This window comes from Tursiops truncatus, chromosome X, assembly GCF_011762595.2.
Source record: "Tursiops truncatus isolate mTurTru1 chromosome X, mTurTru1.mat.Y, whole genome shotgun sequence".
NCBI classification, from domain to species: Eukaryota; Metazoa; Chordata; class Mammalia; order Artiodactyla; family Delphinidae; genus Tursiops; species Tursiops truncatus.
The window spans coordinates 35441292-35463696 of record NC_047055.1 but is presented as its reverse complement, the minus strand read 5'-3'; the positions used below and the strand labels follow the sequence as shown (position 1 = coordinate 35463696).

General features: G+C 40.2%; 1 protein-coding gene across 5 annotated transcripts in view; it reads right to left on the bottom strand.

Annotated features, from left to right (window-relative positions):
• Window positions 1–22405, bottom strand: part of CHRDL1 (chordin like 1) — a 115137-nt gene that overhangs the window by 19140 nt on the left and 73592 nt on the right. For all 5 annotated transcript variants that reach the window (XM_033849623.2, XM_004312411.3, XM_019949433.3 and 2 more), the window contains one exon: window positions 5479–5546. In XM_033849623.2, the coding sequence (XP_033705514.1) occupies window positions 5479–5546 (68 nt within the window). The remainder of the gene's footprint in view (window positions 1–5478; window positions 5547–22405) is intronic.

The window sequence follows — 22405 nt, the reverse complement described above, 5'->3', positions numbered from 1 at the left end:
CGCAGGCAACGGCATGAGGGCACAGAGCAGGGCACAGATACCCCAGACGTTTTATAGACAGAAGAATGGACTGTGCAGGATGGCACTAGAATGTCAGCTCCACAGAGGTGAGGACTTTTGTTGTGTTCACTGCTGTAACTCCAGTGCCTAGAACAGTGCCCAGCATCTAGAAGGTGCTCATCAAAGCCTTGTTGAATGGACGAAGGAAAGCTGCGGTGCCTCATGAAAGTTTAGAGTCTTGTAGTACAGACAACCCCATCATTGCTCTTTCAGCAAGGGTTCAAGACACACGATGAGCCCACTATTCTGCTACCCACCCCTCGCCCAGGAGATGAAGTAGAATGGGGTTAGAGGAGGATGGAACGGATGAAGAATAGAACCTCAAGGCTTAAAGCCCAATAACACTGTGTGTTAGGGGTAAGGGAAGGGGGTGGGTCCCACGAAAGAAGCTTTTGCAGGCAATTACAAAGGAATATCCTTATATTCAGTGATAGAAATAGCAAGGAACATTGAGAAGGTAGTTATGGGATCCCCTGACCCCACCATCCCCTAAAACATTTATTTGAGTTATGTTCCATAGACACACATGTCGCAAACTTAGCTTTGGGAATTATTATTACTCTCCTGGTTAGGGGGTGGGGAGGCATGGGTGAGAGAAGGCGAGAGCGAACAGGAGCTGAAGTAAGAGAAAGAGAACATTATCCTATATCTAAGGAGAGCCCATGCTGGTGCATTGCTATAAAAACTCACACAAATAAGAGTTTGCACCAATTTATTATCGTGCGCACAGACAGGATTCTCAGTGCAAATATTTTTCATTCCCACGATGGCTCATATGTCTCTTTCTGCCACAGTCACTCACATTCCACAAAGGCCATTACAGATTGTTCTGTCCTTTCTGGAGTTTGGCAAAGTTTTGCCAAAGGAACCCAGAGAGGACAGTTCAGCTGGTGGGTGTCCTACTGATGCTGGAAGGAGGGGGTTCGACGGGGCTAGAATTTGAAAGGGAAGGTAGCTGACCCAGGATAAGCTGCGAGTACAAGGAGTTCTCTGATTCATGAGGGTGAACACGAATTGAAAAGCTGTTCTTCGGTACCGGGGACTCTGATCCTGGACATATGATAAGGGGAGAAAAATGATTCAAGACACACAAAAAAGGAACACAGGGCTTTTGATCAGAGGCCAACCCAGCCCTCCCCAAACCTCATCTAAGTCTTTTATTTTACAGACAGAGAAACTGAGGCCAAGAAGAAAAGGGGTTTTATTTGGGGTGAGAGTGATAGTTGAGCTTTTGGAGACGGCAGGAGAGTGGGAGAGCGGGAAAGGAGAGAGGAAGAGGACGACGTGGGAGAGATCACATCTGCTTAAGCTCAGGGATCCCCAAACATTTGCTTAAAAGCTGCTCCAAAGAAAAATCCTCTCCCATATAGAAGTCTGCTACAGTGTTCACAAGCACACACGCCACTGGTCGCCATCTCGGCTGCACACAGAATCACCTGGGGAGCCGTAAAAACGCTAACCCCACCCCAGGGATTCCGATGGAATTGGTCTGGGGTAAGGCCTGGGCATCAGGATTTTTATATACGCCTCAGGGGACCCTAATTTGAAGCCAAGGTTGAGAATAACTGACATAAAGGATATTCTGTTTCAGCCCCAGGGTTGGGATGGTGGTGTGTGATTTTGACTTAGGAGTAATGGCTCTTTCAGAGTCGCTCCCCTGAACGGCCAGGGGCCGTTCTGACCTTGGAACTTAGAGCGAAGGAGAAAAAGGCATTAACGCCTTGGAGTTGTAAGTGAAATTGGAGCTTATCTTTAAAACCAGCTGTGAATAGGCTGTTTGAGAGAGCAGGTCAAAACCAGTTAGGTAGAAGCGATCACATGTCTAGGCTTTGTTTTCTTCTGCTCAATATTCTGGTATTATTTGATTTACTGACTTGAAGGACTGACAAATATCTCGGGCTTCTGAGATGGCTGTTACACAGTTCTTTCCTGGTGTTGGAAAATCTCCGCCATTGAAGAAGTTACCCAGGAGTTTCTTCTTTACTTGTTCTAAGATCTAAGATACAAGGGTTTTATCGGCAGAAACAGGAAAACATGAAAGTTTAGAAATGGCCTCAGAAGTGCCTTCCTCGTTTGATCCTACGCTACAGTTCTGCAAGATGTTACCATTGGGGGAAACTGGGTAAAGGGTGCATGCCATCTCTCTGTGTTCTCTCTTACAATTGCAAGTGAATCTACATTTACTCACAAAATTAAAAGTTTAATTTAAAAAATGTCTTCAGAATTCATTCGAATCCACACAGCCATGAGCACGTTACACCTTAGTCATGAGTAACCTAGGACTATCCCTGTCTGGGAGATACTCAGGCCAGTTTCCTATCCAGAGCATTGTTCTGAAAATGTGAATGAGACATGGATTTTTATGTGTTTCATATTGTTTCTATGCCAAATTCTTTCACTTTTCTAATGGTAAATCTCTGAGTAATCTATTGGGGGCAAAATCGGAGTTTGGCTATTGTCCAGAACAAAATTATGCTTGCTTTCATGTTTTGGCTTTCCATCCTGTGCCTATTTCTTTCTCCTCACATTCCTCCCCCCACCCCACCCCACCCCCGCACACTTCCCCCGATGGTACAGGGACCAGTTCATATGAAGTTATGATCTGGGAATCAAACAGAAACCATTTCAGGTTTTTACAAAGTAGTCATCATTAAACCACTGGTTCTCCTTTTTGTGCACTTCGTAAAACTTGGTTAAAATGATGGTTTTGAGCCCACTTGGCAAAATAAACCAATCAGCTGTGTTTCTGTTGACCCGAGGTTGTGATGGTTCCCTAGGAATAGGAACAGTCTACTGAAAGGGACACTCTACTGAATCAGAAATGTGTTTGTTTTTTTCTCCCATGTGGAAAGTTGGGCCTGCAAATGCTTTTCGGAAGGGATTCTCCTACCTTCTAATAAGTTGGAAGAATTTCTCTCTGATTTGGGACAAAGTCCTATGCATTAACATTAAGGAAAAGCCCCCCCCCCACCCCCGCCTTTGCAACACACACACATACATTTCACTCTACCTTCCACGCCCGTTCATTCAACACATATTTATTGGGTGCCAACTATGTGCCAGGTACATACTTTTCTGTTACTACAGATGCTATTTATTATTTAAATCATATCCCGCAATATCTATCCCTTGTAGAACAAAGGAAAATATTTATTTATAATAAAGTGGAACCATCTGGACATTTTGGCCTACCAGGCGCAAATGTTCATTTCTAAAGATAAGTCTTGAACTGCTTTGAAAATCTATAACTCTTTCAAGGCCCTGCCTTCTATATCAGACCTCTTTTGCTATGGGAAGTATCAGATTAAGTCCAGCCCTATGACCAGCAGTTCAGGAAGAACAACGAGGCTGAAAGACAATGATGGAGGTGGGGACAGCATGAGACAAAGTCAAGAAGAAAGACTAATTAATGGCATTACCAGCAAGACCACTGAGGGGCCATAGTGCTTAGTGTTGGGGGCTGAGGCACCCAGCTTAAGGTGACTGAGACCTAACTTTGGCTTAGAATGGCATCTGGTTGACAGCTACTAATTTAGCCACTCTCGACTTCCTACCATGATTAAAAAAAAAAGAATTGGGGCTGAGGAAATTCACAACACAGAACAGGGAGACTGACATCATCTCCCATCAGGATCTGGAAGGAATCTCACTTAGTATAAAGCAGATACACTGCTGGATGGAGAAAGTCTTTCCTCGGGGTCTATGTTAACCCACAAACTGGGAAGCCCACGCTCTCTTGCAGGAGTGCTGCTTTTTTGAGATATCCAGAGTATTATTCTCCACTCCATTCACAAATCCTTCTCCATTCATTTGGAAACAAGAATGTCTAGAAAAGAATATGACTAGACAATAAAACAAATACAAATCCTTTCATCTCCTTGCTGAGGGTGTTGGCAAGCTGGGGGCATGCAGGTCAGAAGTGGCATATGTGATGGCCTTAGCCACACTGTGATGTTGGTATTGATCATTTTATTAGGTCCCGGATCAACACCTTCTTCCATACCCTCATGATTCTTGGACCTGACCTATAATTCCATAGACTCTTGCCCTAATATCCAATGTTTGTTGAGAACTAATTTCCAGGGTTTTAAAAATCATTTAAATTTGATTTATTACAAAACTAATTCATGCTCATTGAAAAATATCAAATAATACATAAGATACAAAATTAAAAATCAAACGTTACCTTTCCTCCTGCCCACTTGCACCCCTCTGAGAGTATCACAATTAATATATTGGTATGTGACCTTCTAGATCTTTTCATATGCATTTACTCACATGCACACACAATTTTTACATAAGGAAATGACAGTATAAATTGTATCCTGCACCTTGTTTTGTTTACATACTATATCTTGGCGATCCCTCCACTTTACTACATTTTGACGTACCACATTCTTTTTAACAAATGTATGGTGTCCTATAGATTGGGTGTGTTTAACCAAACCCCTATAGATAGCATTTAGGTTGTCTCCATTTGTCTTGCTTTTATGAAAATAATTTTACGTTGAATGCTCTGTATGCTTCTTTTGTATGAGGGTATGATGAATACCCATTTATTTGCAACGAATGCCTTGGTACATTTTGTACTTCTTGTACACTCTTTTTATTGGATGAAAGATTCTTTAAATTCTATAGTGTTTTACCATTTTCAAAAGTTTCACACTCATGATTTCATACAGTCCCATATGGACTCATATAAAGTCCCTTAATGTGATAGATCCTTTGAACCGGAACATCTTCTTTTTCTGATTTTTAGAGGTTTGAAGTGTTGCTCTACGTAGACATATATTTCTTGGAGGGATTCTCTTTTGTTAATTACTTCAAAATAAAAAGGAATAAGAGACGCTACTACTATACATAAAGAGATGCCCACTCATAAGCCTTATTCTGAGATTAGCACCAAGAAGAGAAATGAGAAGATGTTGCAGGTTGAGAAAGGGAATCTGGCTGCTACCTTTCCTTTCTTCCAGCTGTACGACTGAGAGCCTAAGGCTTAGAGGAGGTTTCTATGGACATGTCCAAGGTACCTGTGCCCAAAGGATGGGCTGACCTACCTTACGATCCCACAGAAGGTCCTCACTGTTGAGGCTGGGGGTGGTGACTTGCCTTCCTTACAGAAGACAAAGATTTGGCAAGTCATCCCGAAAGGGTACCAACTTCTAATCTAGATGAAGGGTGCCTAAGGGCTGGGCTATGATTTCTTCATGTTCATGTCCTGGCCCCAGTTACCAATTATACAATGCACTTAAATGGTTCCAGGTTGGTGATGATGGCATTCACACTTCTGAGGAAAGGGAAGAAAAATGGTGTCAGAGGTGGGCCCTTTTATGGCATTGCTGGGACAGTACCCACGGAGGGAGGGAAGTCTGGCCTGATGCTGTGAAGTATTGAATTATTTGAGCTATTCACACTTACTGCTTCTCTGTTGGCAGGTTGCCTGAAGATATCACCATCAGAATGTTCCCACGACAATTCTCCATCCCCTGTTTATTAAAAAGAAATAAAGAATTATAATACATAGAAGGGGAAAATATTAACCTGTGACCCAGTTAACATTTTGGGTTCTATGATCCCAAGGTTCTTTACATATTTTAGCTGTTGTGGCTGTCCTTCAAACAGCAATGTTGAAAGATTTCTCCCTGGGTGTGCCTCATTTTTCAAGACAACTCCGAAGAAAGTTGCCACTTTCTAAAACAGACCATCCAGCAATTTTACACAGAATTTGGAAAATAAAAGGGAAAATAATCACTTTCCACTGTAATATAGCCATCATTGTCACATTTGCTTATTTTATTCTGAAGATAGTTAAGTCTTTTACAGGTCATATTCAACTTGTGTTTAAACTACCCTTCAAAAGTGAGAGTTTTGAGGATTTAGTCTGTCATGGTTTGTTAAATTCACCATTATGCCTCTGAGAAGTTATGACTTGATCTGAAAGTTAAGGTAAAACTTGCTGTGGCTAAAGTGTTTACATAACCCATATCTTCTATTTTTGTCTGAGACACCTTTCTCTGGGTCTCCACAGCCCACTTTGTGAACAGCGAATCCCTATCGTTGCTGTCTTCCAGACTAACTGCTTTTGGGGGAAGATTTTACTTTCAGCCTTGAGAAAAGCAAACTCACAACAGATATGGACATTCCTCAGCTGATTAAAGATAAAAAATAAGAGGATAATCTCCAAAAATACTGCCTTGTATCATCTATGACCAAACAAGCAGATGGGAAGAGCTCGGTCTTAGAGATATTTGCAGCACTCTAAATGAGTACTATTTGTGTGTGTGTGTGTGTGTGTGTGTGTACCTGGTTGAGGATAACCCAATATCTGTTCAACCATATATTTCATGGGATAACACGGAATACAAAAATGTATAAACATTAAGAATTTTCTATTCTAATTCATCTCCCAAGCTTTCAAAACCTAACTCTAACTAGTAATGTGTTACTGGTTCAAGTACTGTTACTGGTTTAGGGCTGGAAAAAGACCTCAAGATTAATTTGATACCAATATTATCATCGGGTAGTGACATAAAACATAGCATGGCTTTAACCTCCATGATTCAAAGATCATCTTATGGAAAAAAATTATGAATTTTGAAGATTTAACTATGATTGCTACATTCATCTTCCTAAAACACCACTTTGATTATATAATCGTATCATTTCCTGATCAAACAAAACCCTCAGTGGGTCCCCATCTAAGACTATCTATTATCAGCCCCCACCTCATCTTTACTGAGCACCTACCTCCGACCCAACTCTCTTAGCTACTCTACAATGGGAACCCTTTGACCTCTTTACTCTTCATTGAAACTGTGGCCCCCATTCTTGGTTCCATGTTTTTGCTCATGTTATTTTTCTTCTGAAATTACTTTCCCAGCTCCCACACTCTGTAGCTCCTGTATGACTATAAAAACCATGAAGGTTTTCCTCCTCTACAAAGTCTTCCTCAAGTTCTCTCACATATTTCTGATTGCCTCAAGGATTTAGCATTCTGTAGCCTTAGAGATGTACAGGACTTCAGGCATAATTTTGTCCAACTGTTCCATGTAACAGGTGGAGAAACCAAGGCTCAAAGAGAGCAAGGAGCCATTTACTCACATAGCGAGTTGATGAGAGCTTACAACCCAAATCTCAGATTTCCTGGTTCCCAAATAAGTATGTCTATTCTATAAGAGCAGGGTTTATTATTTGTGTTATTAATGGCTGTATCACCATGATCTATAACGGTGCCTGACACATAATAGTCACTCAGTAAATACTCATCAAATGATAGATTTGGGAGGCCTTCTCTTATCACCTATCTAAAATTTCAAATCCCCTCTGATACTTCTTATCCCCCCTCTTTGCTTTTTGATCTTAGGACTCAACAGTATCTTATAGTTTATATATTTTATTTGTTGTCTTCTTTCTCCCACTAGAATTCTCCTATGAGAATGAGGATTTTTGTCTATCATGTTCACTGATGTAACCCGCAGCACCTAGAACAGTGCTGGACACATAGTTAGTACTTATTCAAAATTTCTTGAATGAATGAATACTTAAACAGTTTACAATATTTTCTTCTGTTAAATGTTTCTTGAGCCTGCCTTGTCTCCCGAAAGAGACTGTAAATCCCTTGAAACCAAGGACCATGTCTTAGACCTCCCTCTGTGTCACCTACATCACTGGTTCTCAAAGTGTGGTCTCTGGACCAGCAACATCAGCATAAATTGGGAACTTGTTAGACATGCAAAATTTTGGACCCCACCCCATACCTAGTAAGTCAGAAACTCTGGGGTGGGGGGTCAGTGATCTGGGTACACATCAGGTACTCAGTATATGTACTGAGTTGAACTTCAGTAAAAAATACAGAATTAAGTACTTAGCCAATAGCATACTTGCCTCTTCCTGGTTATTCCATGTCTGAGTAAAGATGGTAGACAAAGATTACACTCAGACTATCTGGAAACCCTGACTAACTTTGTAAGAGTGAAGATGCTTTCACCTTTGTTTATGTCAAAAAATAATGCCCAAGTCATAATGGCCATCATTAAAAAGTCCACAAATACTAAATGTTGGAGAGGGTGTGGAGAAAAGGGAACCCTCTTACGCTGTTGATGGGGATGTAAATTGGTGTAGCCACTATGAAGAACAGTATGGAGGTTCCTCAAAAAGCTAAAAATAGAGTTGCCATATGACCCAGCAATCCCACTTCTGGGTATATACCCAGACAAAACTATGATTCGAAAAGACACATGCACCCCAATGTTCACAGCAGGACTATTTACAATAGCCAAGACACGGAAACAAACTAAATGTCCATCAACAGATGAATGGATAAAAATGATGTGGTACATATATACAATGGAATATTACTCAGCCATAATAAAGAAGGAAATTTGCAGCAACATGGATGGACCTAGAGATTATCATACTAAGTGAAGTAAGTCAGAAAGAGAAGTCTAGACAACTACCATATGATATCACTTATATGTGGAACCTAAAATACAACACGAAACAGAAACAGACTCACAGACACAGAGAACAGACTTGTGGTTGCCAAGAGGGAGGTGAGGTGGGGGAGGGAAAGATTGGGAGTTTGGGATTAGCAGATGCAAAACAGTATACACAGGATGGATAAACAACAAGATCCTACTGTATAGCACAGGGAACCATATTCAATATTCTGTGATAAACCATAATGGAAAGGAGTATGAAAAAGAATATATATATATATATATATATATATATATGTATATATGTATATATATATATAACTGAGCTGCTTTGCTGAACAGCAGAAATTAACACAACATTGTAAATCAACTATACTTCAATAAAATTTTTTTTAAAAGAAAATAATAATGCCCCAAAGTCAGTTAACATACATTGAACACTTCTTGGGTGGAAAACCTGATACTAAGGCAGAAGGAGAAGAGAAATCAGGGCTGGACCCTTGCCCTCAAGACATTTACAACCTGTTTGGAGGGACAGGAAATCAATATAGAAAAGAGCCTAAAAAACACACGCACAGAGTAGCAACTGGAAACACAAATGGAATATACGTGCTTAGGAGATATTGAATGTGTGGAGTGAGCAGTCAGATGTAATCGCGGAAAGCATCCCCAAAGAACTGTTAAGTCATGTTTTTAGAAGTAGATACTGCAGGGTATAAACAGTCGTATGGGCAGAAGGTATTGCCAACTGGAGGGAAAGGCATTTGCAAAGGACCAGAGCTTTGGAAATAGCAAGTCACACAGTGGACACAGCAAGCAAGGTGTGGCTTGAGTGGAAACTTCAGAAGTGAAACAAGAGAAAGGGGGCTGGTGGAGAGATAGAAAGGAAAGGAAGGAGGGTGGGAGGGAGCAAGGGAGGGGGACGGGTTGTTGAGATAACAGGGTGGTAAATAATTCCTGTGTGGACTTCGAAAAAAGGCTGAAGAATTCATATTTGATCCCGTTACCAATTTTTAGGTAGAGGTGCATATGGTATAAATGATATTTGTGGAAGCTTATCCCGGCAAGGGAGTGCTGACTGGTTGGGGAGTAATTGGAATCTGGGAGGCCAACCAGGAAGCTATTGTAGGAACATGTGATAGGCCATGAGAATCTAGATGGAGAAGAAGGGGTGAATCACACTACTGCAGATAACAAGAAAATGATAAGACCCTGACGGAATATTTGATAAAGGAGGAGGAAGGCAAAGGAGAAAGTATAAAATGACTCTAGGGTTGCAATCTGGAGAGCTGGGGAAAGGCGCTGCCCTCGACAGTGACTGAGTGGGTATGGACTTGGATTTACTTGTTCCGTTTTAGCTGGCAGTGATGGGTCTAAGCTATGTCCTGAGCCAAATGAAAATATGGGACCAGAGAGAAGATTTGAAACCAGAAAAGATTTGCCAGCAAAATGGCAAAACAAAATGTAAACGCTATAGTGTGTGGTTTCAAGCCTAATCAAAGTAGCCGAAAGAGAACAAATAACAAAAGGAAAATGAGACAATAGCTCTCCTCATGAAATGCCCTTTTTAAATGCAGATTTAATGATTGGTATTGACATGAAATGTTTATTCAGCATGACCTTCTAAGAAGCTCAATTTATTGCATTTAGACCCTAGAGTCTTAAAAGGGCTTTTAAAGAGTATCTTTAAATACTTAATAGTCCAGACAGAATCTTAAAGCAATATAGAAGCATACAGTCCCTGTTAAATAAGCAGAGACGCAAGATAGCAAAGCAACGAGGCAAGTCAGTTACCACACAGACTATTAAATACCCTGTAATACAAGTTCAGATGAATGTGTCATAACCACCTAAGCACTTGCTGACAGTTATGTGTACCTAAATTTGAACTATTTCACTTCATCAAAAACTACTGGAGCCATTACTTCCGTGTGCGTGTGTGTGTGTGTGTGTGTGTGTGTGTGTGTGTGTATTCTCTCAGTATTTTCATTGCCTTTGAGCTTCCAAAGTCTTCAAAATGGCATTCTCTAAGCTTGCATGTTCTATAAGTAGCCACTAAAGGTTTCAACATTTTAGTTGTTTTATACATGAACCATAGTTAAACTTGAATTATCTTCTCAGATGTTCACATTAGTGGTTCTTTAGACTGGGGCAGGGTCTATCTGGAGAGCTGAAAATAGGTTGGTCCATTTACAGTCTTATACCTTATACCTTAGATATTATAACGTAGATATACATACATAAAATACATAAAAGAAAAAAGTAGGCACCAAAGCCCTACAAAAAACCTGTTTCTGTGCTTTTTTTCCTGATTCACTGGACAAATTATCTTGAGTGAGAGGAAGCCTCTTTTTTCAGCCAAGTCATTAAAAAAAAAAGAAAAAAGAAAAACAATGATTCTAATGGAGACAGATGGATTCTAGCTAATTCCGAGAAGCAACAAGATGTAATTTTAACCAATTTTTAAAACCAAAATGAAAAACAACTCTAGTGTACTGTATGTCAAACAATATTCATTTAACCTTAAAAGCCACATGTGTTGTTTATTCAAACCTCAATTATACTCTGAGTGGTACCCTATGGAGATAGAATGGCTTGGCTTTCTGGTAATGGGAGAAATGGAGAACAAGTATTTGAAAAATGGTCAAGAGCTAGGCTAAAATTCAGACTGTTTATAACTCCCATTGCTCCCATTAATCTCTGGTTGGCCGGAGCAGGTCACAGAAGTAAACCCTGTTCTCTCAAGAAGACTAAGTGTACAATGAGATTATGAGATACCATGAAGATCAACCTCAGACAGCAAAACTACGCCAGCGTGTGGCCACTTCTGAACCACATACAACATCATAAATAGGGTGCCCATAGGTCCTGATTTATCTGGGACAGCCCAGTTTTATGCCCGTTTCTCTGACAGGCATAATTATTAAGATTGCCTCTCTCACTTTCAAAAGTGTCTCGGTTTGGACAATAAATTATATGGTTACTCTAATCATAAGGCAGGTAGAAATTTTAAATGAGTCCCCGAGACAGGGGGAAGTGATCTCTGTGACAAGGGAAACTGATCTCTGTATTTTCAGAGGAACAAGTTGAAATCAGCAGAATCAAGGCAAATGGTTAAGGGTTTTTGAGGAAAAGTGGGAGAGGGCAGAGAGGAAGAAACTGATGGTGAAGTCTCCACCTACTACTTGCCAGGTTCCCTGGTGGGCCACTTTACAGCCAGTACTCAATACCCAAGCTGGAGACGAAAGAGGGGATGGAAGCAGATGGCTCTGGGGAGGCTTCCATCAAATATCTACTTCTACAAATTCTGTGGAGAGGGATCAAGCATGCTGAAATTTGAGGGAAGCTTTAAAGAACACTGGTATAAGGATTCGGCATTGGTAGACGTGTGAGCTCCCAATAATGATATATAGTATTGAAGATGCCCTCCAGTGTCTCATAAAGTGGACAGTCAATTTTTTTAGAAAATACCTTGTTGTCAAATAAATCACTTTATTGCCTGGGCTGCCAATACAAGCTCTTAGCATTTTAAACAAAATATCTGCTTGAGAAATACTAAGACACAGACAAGGGAGGTGGGGGGACTCCTGCCCACAGTGGCAAGCCAAATCCAAAGAAGAGTACTAAAGTATCTAGAAAAATCAGAAATGTGTGTTTTTTGAAAAGTGCATTGTGAGAGTGCATATGTTTGCAGGAAGGCATCATGGGAGAGGAAATAAAGCAACTTAGCCAGTGCCCACGACCCACATTCTGCTCTTTCAATGGAGATGTGGTTAAACAGATCCAAGTTCATGGTTAGAAATGGGGTCTTTGCGTCCCAGAGTGGTCCCAATGAATCTGCTGGAAGTGTTGCATATCTGGCCCCTGGGAGCACAGTCATCACAAAGTCTGCTCCTCCCGGTAGCCTCAGAGTTAAGAGTGCCGGAGGTTGCTTCACATCCCCAAGCTGAGAGGCATCATAGTAATAACGGCGAAGAAAACAGCCTGGAGCCAGACTGCGTGGGTCCAAATCCTGGCTCTGCCCCTTCTCATCTGTGTGGCTCTGGGCAAGTGAATGAACCTGTCTGTGCCTCAGTTGATAAAATGGAGACAATAACACATATCCCATAGGGTTGTGAAGAGAAAATGAATTAGTATATGCAAAGAGCTTAGAAGAGCGCCTGGTACACTGTTATGTCAGTGTTAGCTATTATTCCCCCTCCCTCTTCTTCCCATCCTTTCCCTCCACTTCTTCCTTCTTCTCAAGAGTAGCTTACAAAGGGGAAAACCCAACTTAAGGGACCCTCACAAGGGTACTATGCATTTAACAAAGGAAAGCGTCTGTATTAAACAAACAAGTGAAGCCTAGCAGAAAGAGGAAATTTATGCCCACACCTAGAAAAGGAATAATATCATTTCTAAAGTCAGGGTCCTGGAGATACCCAAATAATTAAAACGGTTGCAGAGATTCCTTCAGCTCATTCCTTCTAAACTAATGATTAGACTTCTCATCATTATGCTAGTCCTCTCCTCCTTTTCATCTTTATTTAGAAAAGGAGTTTGCGTTTTAATTAAACCCCTTTTTCTCTCTTGGCTTAAAGTGATGCTTGAGAGGACAGATATCTGCTTCTTTGGGAGGCAGTGCAATTTACATACTCATAAAGTGGAGTGGTAAGACTCCAAGTACCCAAATAAAGTACAGTCCTGTGCTACCACATTCATAAATGGAAAAGAGCAAGCGGGATGGAAAAGGGAAACTCAGTGATCCACCAATGCTTACTGTCTTGTCAACCCGGAAATGAAAAGCAGTCAGTTTAAGGTCCTTCCTCTTTCCACCTTGGCTTCCTGGCCCCATCCAAAGAGGACTGGACTACTTGGTGGGAGAAGGAGACGTGGGTCTGGTTTTAATAGCCAAAGCTAAGGGAAAAGTGGATGTAGCTATTCCAGCAATTTGCTTAAACCAACTGGATAGTTATATCAATTTTCCACTTTGCCTGCGCCATGGAGACCTGGACTTTGTAAGTTCTTACGGTTATAATGTAGATAATATTCAAATATGATTCCTCTGCCTATCACTCTTCTTTCTCTTTTTCCTCTGTTTATACTGTCAGTCAAGAAATCAGATTAATTTCCATAAATGTTGAAGTCTAATTTCATGAAAACTATTCTAATAAGAGTAATGGGCATACCCAGCGGTGTGTTTCTGGGCAGTCGTGGCATCTCTTGAAGTAGTTAGAAGGACAAGGCTGAAAGAAGAGTGGCTTTAACCACCCGTGAAGAAATAATTGCTCTGAAATGCTTCACTGGGAATTTCTTATTTTTATTGTAGAGCCAGACTCATACACACATGAAAAACCCTCCAACCCAGCAACAGGATGGGGCATTATTGACCTTGACAGGATATCCCAGATGGCCAGTTAAGAATCATCACTCTTAATTTGTTAAACTAGTATGAAAGTCAATGCTGTCCCATCCACCGTCTGAGGGGTTTTCTGTCCAAGAAGAAACATTCTAGACATAAAAGACATGCCAGGAAGGAACATGATGACCTCAGAGGGGTGGGAGTCCTGTGATAGTCAGCAAGCATGTGGAGGTGAATTCTGAGTGCAAGGGATGGAAAGAGAACAAAAACCACCTGAAAGTTTCCACAGAAGGAGAAAGCTTCCAGTTGCGGTTTAGAAGAAGAGGAGAGGTAGACAAGGATAGAAAATCCCTAAGATGGTCCCTAAGATGAACATGAATGACTCACTTTTGAAAAGGAATTACTAGTCGTAGTCAGACTCTTCTATAGCTATGAAAAGATTGGAGTGTTTCAATACATTTTGAAGTTTAGGTGACACATACAAAGTAGTGTTTCTCATCAGCAATGTTTCCTTCCTATCATTATGACCAGGAGATGGTAGTGTTTCTGTAGAAAATGTGGGCAAAACCAAAAAGAGCTCTAGACTGATATGTGAGGATCTATATTTGGAGTGTTATTTTCTCTAGTTTCCTGTGATTTTGAAAACTTTGAAAAATTTGGTAGATTTCTGTGATGTTAAAAAAATCAAATATCTCACATACCACTTCCCTCGAGATCTCTGGGTTCCAGCCAAGATGGCGTCTGAGGTGTAATTTTGCTGCTTTTTGGAAAGAGAAATCAAGAGTCTTACATAAAATGGCAGTTGTCTTGAACACTGACAAACTGCCTTTAAACAGTTGCTTCCAGTTTCAGTCACCTTGAAGGAGTTAGCAAAAATATCCCAATTTCATAAAAAGAGATGCCATTTTCATGCTGGGCTCACTGGAGATGTTTTGGAGAAATGGGCTTGGGATGAGTAAATTGTGAGGTCAGTTATTTCTCCTGCCTCCCTCCCTAGCCAGGACTGCACTTGGAGTGCTTGTCAAAAGCTCTTCATAACTGTGGCTCTCTTTCCTTTTAACAAATCCATCACAAGCTATATACTTAATACTGTGCTAGGGGAAACAGAGGAAGAAGATGGTCCTTTCCTTATAGAGCTTCCCAGTTGAGGAGCCAAGATCCGTAAAACAGTGAACAGTACAAGAAATATTTTTAAATGCTGTATTCTACAATCAGACCAAGTCCTGAAAGTGGTCAACCAAGGAGACCAATGAGGACGAGAGTGATCAGGTAAGGCTATTTAGAGGAGATGCAATGTCAGCTGGGGTCTTGAAAGATGGGTAGGATCCTAATTGGTAGAAGAGAGGTGGGAAACTATGCCAAGCTTGTGGGGAGTAAGAGTCAAGAGAGGCACACAACAGGAGGTAGGATCAAGATGGCAGCAGAAGAAGATCCTGAACTCACCTCCCATGGGCATACCAAAATTACAGCTACTTACAGAGCAGCCATCTCTGAGAGTGACCTGAAGACTAGCAGAAAAGATTTCCCATAACTAAAGATATAAAGAAGGAACCACAACGAGACAGGTAAGGGGGTGGAGATTCTGTCTAGTTGGGACCCACGCTCCTGGCAAGGTGACCCATAAGTGGGAGGGATATAAACACAAATGTCCTACCCAAGGAGTGAGGGCTCCACATTGGACTCCCCAGCCCAGGGTTCCCACACCAGGAAGACGAGCACTCAAAACATCTGGTTTTGAAAACCAGTGGGGCTTACATTTAGGAGAGCTGGAGGGCTGAAGGAAACTGAGACTCTGCTCTTAAAGGGTGTGTGCAAAAATTCATTCACTCCAAGTACCAGCACAGAGGCAGCAATTTGAAAGGCACCTGGGTCAGACCAACTTGCTGATCTTGGAGAGCCTCCCAGAGGAGCAGAAGGCAACTGGGACTCCCCTGGAGACACAGATGCTGGTGGTAGCCCTTACTGTAAGCTCATTCTACTGTGCTGATACTGGCACTGGCAGATACCATTTTGGAATCCTCCCTTTAGCCTCTTAGCGCTGGGGACCGCCCAACCCACCAGTGCACCTATAGCGGTTGTGAGCTACCAGGTTGCACAACCAGCCATGCCTGAGGCCTGCCCTACCCACCAGTGTACCTGCAGCATTAAACATCACCAGATTGCACAGCCAGCCTGGCCAGGGTCCAACCACGCCTACCAGCGCACCAGTAGCAGTTAGCTTTGCCACAACTGCATGTAGCCCATACAGGGGACACCCCTGGATCATCTGGCTCTGGAGACCAGAGAGAACCATGCTGTTGGGTCCCATAAGACATCTTTTACATAAGGTCATTTCTCCAAGATCAGGAGAAAGTCCCTACCTAATACATAGAAATAAACACAGATAATTAGGCAAAATGAGGAGACAAAGGAATATGTTTCAAACAAAAGAACAAGACAAAAACTCAGAAAAAGAGTTAAATAAAATAGAGATAAACAATCTACCTGATAAAGAGTTCAAGGTAATAATCATAAAGATGTGCACTGAACTTGGGAAAAGAATGGAAGAACGCAGTGAGAACTTCAACAAAGAGTTTTAAAATATTAAAAAAAAAAACTATCAGAGCTCAAAACTACTGTGACAAAGCAAGAGAGAGGCATGGACATATATACACTACCAAATGTAAGGTAGATAGCTAGTGGGAAGCAGCCACATAGCACAGGGAGATCAGCTTGGTGCTTTGTGACCACCTGGAGGGGTGGGATAGGGAGGGTGGGAGGGAGGGAGACACAAGAGGGAAGAGATATCGGAACATATGTGTATGTATAACTGATTCACTTTGTTATAAAGCAGAAACTAACACACCATTGTAAAGCAATTATACCCCAATAAAGATGTTTAAAAAATACAATAACTGAAATGAAAAATATGCTAGAGGAAATCAAGGGTAAATTAGATGATACAAAAGGATCAGTGACCTGGAAGAAAGAGCAGTAGTAATCAACCTAGCAGAACAGAAAAAGAAAAAACAATTTTTGTAAATGAGGATAGTTTAAGAGACCTTTGTTACAGCTTTAAGTATACTAAAATTCACATTAGAGGGGTCCCAGAAGGAGAAGAGAGTGAGAAAGGGGCAGAAAACTTATTTGAAGACATAATGGCTGAAAACTTCCCTAACCTGGGGAAGGAAACAGATATCCAGGTCCAGGAATCACAGAGAATCTCAAAAATGATGAATCCAATGAGAGCTACACCAAGACATATCATAATTAAAATGGAAAAAGTTAAAGAGAAAATTTTAAAGGTAGCAAAAGAAAAACAACTAGTCACAAGGGAAAGTTATCAGCTGAATTTTTAGCAAAATTTGCAACCCAGAAGTGGGTGGCAAGATATATTTAAAGTGCTGAAAGGAAAAACTTTACCACCAAGAATACTCTTCCTGGCAAGGTTATCATTCAGAATTGAGAGATAAAGCATTTCCCAGACAAGCAAAAACTAAGAGTTCATCATCACTAAACTGGATTTACAAGAAATGTTAAAGAGTCTTCTTTAAGTGGAAAAGAAAAGGCCACAACTAGAAATAAGAAAATACATAAAAGAAAAAAAAATCTCACTGGTAAAAGCAAATATATAGTAAAGACAGTGGATCAGCCACTTAGAAAGCTAGTATGAAGGTTAAAAGACAAAAGTTATAAAATCAACTATAACTAAAATTAGTTAATGGATACACAAAGTAAAAAGATGTAAAATATGACATCAAGAACATAAAACATGGTGGGGACAGTAAAAATGTATTGCTTTTAGAATGCATTGAAACTTAAGTGACTATCAGCTTAAAACAATCTGCTGTATATCTAGATCAATATATAAACCTCATAGTAATGACAAACCAAAAACCTACAATAGATACACAAAAAATAAAGAAAAAGGAACCCAAACACCACACTAAAGAAAATCATCAAAGCACAAGGGAAGAGATTAAAAGAAGAAAGGAACAGAGAGAACTACAAAAACAACGAAAAAAACAATTAACAAAATGGCAATTAAGTACGTACCTATCGATAATTCCTTTAAATGTAAATGGTTTAAATGCTCCAATCAAAATACATAAGGTGTCTGAATGGATGAGAAAATAGAACTCATCTATATGCTTCCTATAAGAGACTCACTTCAAACCTAAAAACACATAGGCTGAAAGTGAAAGAATGGAAAAAAGATATTCCATCCAAATGGAAACAAAAAGAAAGCTGGGGTAGCAATACTCATATAAGATAAAATAGCCTTTAAAACCAAGACTGTAAAAAAAGACAGAAAAGGCATTATGTATTGATAAAGGGGTCAATCCAACAAGAGGATATAACACCCACCAATATTTATGCTCCCAACATAGGAGCACCTGAACATGTAAAACAAATATTAACAGACAAAAAAGGGAGAAATTGACAGTAATACAATAATAGTAGAGGACTTTAACACCCAATTTACGTCAATGGATAGATCAACCAGACAGAAAATCAATAATGAAACACTAGTGTTAAATAACACTTTAGTCCAGATGCACCTAATAGATATATACAGAACGTTTTATCCCACACTAGCAGAATACACGCTATTTTCAAATGCACATGGAACATTCTCCAAGAGTGATCACATGCTAGGACACAAAACAAGTCTCAATAAATTTAAGAGGACTGAAATCATACCAAGCATCTTTTCTGACTAAGAGGTATGAAACTAGAAATCAATTAGACAAAGAAAAGTGGAAAAAAACACGAACATGTCGAGGCTAGACAACATGCTACTAAACAAAGAAAATCAAAGAGGAAATTTAAAAATACCTTGAGACAAATGAAACTGACAACACAACTTTCCAAAGTCTATGGGACACTTCAAAAGAAGTTCTAAGAGGTAACTTTATAGTGATACAGGCCTACCTCAAGAAACAAGAAAAATGTCAAATAAACAATCTAACCTTACACCTAAAGGAACTAGAAAACGAGGAACAAAGCCCAAAATTAGTAGAAGGAACGAATAAAGATCAGAGTGGGAATAAATGAAATAGAGACTTAAAAAAATAATAGAAAAGACCAATGAAACTAAGAGCTGGTTCCTTGAAAAGATAAACAAAATTAATAAATCTTCAGCCAGACTCATCAAGGAAAAAAAAGAGAGGGCCCAAATAAATAAAATAAGAAAGAAAGAGGCAATGTTACAATTGACACCACAGAAATACAAAAGATCGTAAGAGATTACTACGAACAATTATATGCCAGCAAATTGGACAACCTAGAAAAAATGGATAAATTCCTAGAGACACAAATCTCCCAAGACTGAATCCGGAAGAAACGGAAAATCGGAACAGACCCATCACTAGCAGTGAAACTGAATCAGTAATCAAAAAACTCCCAACAAACAAAAGTCCAGGACCAGACAGTTTCACAGATGAATTCTACCAAACATGTAAAGAAGACTTAATACCTATCTTCCTCAAACTATTCCAAAAAACTGAAGAGGAAGGAACACTCCCAAATTCATTCTATGAGGCTAGCATTAACCTGACACCAAAACCAGACAAAGACACCACAAAAAAAGAAAATTACAGGTCAATATCCCTGAAGAGCATAGATACAAAAATCCTCAACAAAATACAAAATGCCCACTCTTGCCACTTTTATTCAACATAGTAATGGAAGTCCTAACCACAGCAATAAGACAAGAAAGGGAGACTAAAAACATCCAAATTGGAAGGGAAGAAGTAAAACTGTCACTATTTCCAGATGACATGATACTATAAATAGAAAACCTTAAAGACTCCACCCAGAAACTCTTAGAACTATGGCATTTTTCACAGAACTAGAAAAAATAATCCTAAAACTTGTATGGAACCACAAAAGACCCAGTATAACCAAAGCAATCTTGAGAAAGAAGAACAAAGCTGGAGGCACCACACTCCCAGACTTGAGACTATACTACAAAGCTATAAGTAATCAAAATAGTATGGTACTGGCACAAAAACAGACACATAGATCAATGGAAAAAATAAAGAGTGCAGAAATAAACCCACACTTATATGGGCAATTAGTTTATGACAAAGGAGCCAAGAATATACAGTGGGGAAAGACAGTCTCTTCAATAAATGATGTTGGGAAAACTGGACAGCTACATGCATGAGAATGAAACTGGATCACTTCCTTACACCATATACAAAAGTAAACTCAAAATATATTAGAGACTTAAATTAAGACCTGCTACCATAAAACTCTTAGAAGAAAACATAGGCAGTATGCTCTTTGACATCAGTCTTAGAAATATTTTTTGGATCAGGCAAGGGCAACAAAAGCAAAAATAAACAAATGGGACTACACCAAACTAAAAAGCTTTTGCATAGAGAAGGGAACCATCAACAAAAAGAAAAGGCAAAAAAAAAAAAAAAAAGAAAGAAAAGGCAGCCTACTGAATGGGAGAAGATATTTGCAAATGATATATCTGATATGGGTTTAATATCCAAAATATATAAAGAACTCACATATCTCAATATCAAAAAAAATAATCTGATTAAGAAATGAGCAAGGGACCTGAACAGGCATTTTTCCAAGGAAGACATACAGAAGGCCAACAGATACAGGAAAAGATGCTCAACATCACTAATCATCAGGGAAATGCAAATCAAACCACAACGAGATATTACCTGACACCTGTCAGGATAACTATTATGAAGAAGACAAGAAACAGTATGTGTCGGTGAGGATGTGGAGAAAAGGAAACCCTTGTGCACTGTTGGTGGGAACGTAAACTGGTGCAGCCACTATGGAAAACATATGGAGGTTCCTCAAAAAATTAAAAATAGAACTACCATACAATCCTGCAATTCCACTTGTGGGTATTTATCAGAAGAAAATGAAAACACTAATTAGAAAAGATACATGCCCCCTTATGTTCACTGCAGCATTATTTACAATAGCCAAGATATGGAAACAACTCAAATGTCCATCGACAGGTGAAGAGATAATGAAAACATGATACACACACACACACACACATACACAGAGGAATATTATTCAGCCATAAAAAAGAATGAAATCTTGCCATTTGTGACAACACGGATGGACCTTGAGGGCATTTTTCCAAGTGAAACAAGCCAGACAGAGAAAGACAAATGCCATATGATCTATTCTATGTGGAATCTAAAACACAAAACAAACAAAACAAAACAAAACAAAACAGAAGCTGACCCATAGATACAGAGAACAAACTAGTGGTCACCAGAGTGGAGGCGGGGTGGGGTATGGGTGAAATGGACGAAAGGGATGAAGGGGTACAAACTTCCAGTTATAAAATAAATAAGTCACGGAGATATAATATACAACATAGGGAATATAATCAATAATACTGTAATAACTTTGTATGGTGATAGATGGTTACTAAACTTATTGTGGTGATCAATTCATAAAGTACATAAATGTTGAATTGCTATGTTGTACACTTGAAACATATAATATTTCATGTGAATAAAAAAGAGAGGCACATAACAGGGCTAAAGGTGGGGAGGAACATGGCATATTATAAAAAGAGGAGTGTCAGCCTAGTGGAGAAGGTGTGTGTGTTGGTGTCAGAGAAATGAGGATGGGTAGTGGGTGAAGGAAGGGTCCGACCGTTTGACAGAGGGCCTTTAAAAACAAGCTGCAGAACTGAGATTGGATAATATGGTAAGAAATGGTAGACACTGGCCAACATGATCAAGCAGTTCCTTAAGAAGTGAAGTCTGAACTTGAGTACATGCAGCAGGTGCAGTGTAGGAAGGACAGCATAGATACTCCTGCAACATAGAGTGGCTGGTTCCATGGTGGGATCAGAAGTCAAGGATCCTGGGAGGATAGGACTGCCACCAGTTATCCCCCCAACTTTTGAGTCAATCCTCCTACACCCTGCGATGCAGAGAACAAAGAGGAATATGGTGTGAGCTGAGGCCGGAGAGATGGTCGTCTTCAGAGTCCTCCTTCACCTCTCTGAGTAGATGGACCCCTGTCCATTACTGGCTTTTGTAACACCTTTCCTTTGCAGCATGTGGCACAGTTGCGATTTTATATTTACTTGTCTCGACATTTGATAAATGTCTGTCATTCCCACTAAACTCCGCAAGGACTGGTTCCAGTCCCGGTCTGTTTTGTTTACCACTGTATCTCCGGTACCAGCACAGTGCCAGGTACTCAATGGTTGCTCGACAAATGTTTGCTGAATGAAAGAAGGTAGACATTTATACTTGGGCCTCTCTGAGCCTAGAAAGAGAGAGTGTTCCCCTATGGTTGGGAATGGGTAGGTTGAGGCCTTGATGGGGAAAGGTGGGCAGTGTGGTTACTCTCTTGGGATTATCTGCCTATACCAGTGTGCCACGCATGCCCTCTCTTTCCCTTTAACCCCCTGCAGGAGGAGGGGCTCTTGTCACACTCCTCTGGATGGCTCCCACCAAACAGCATAAGAACCTGGGACTCCAGAGCCAGGCCAACAATGTTAAAATTCTAGCGCTGCCACTTATTACCATGTATCCTTGGGCAAATCACTTAACTTCTCTGCCTCAGTTTCCTCACC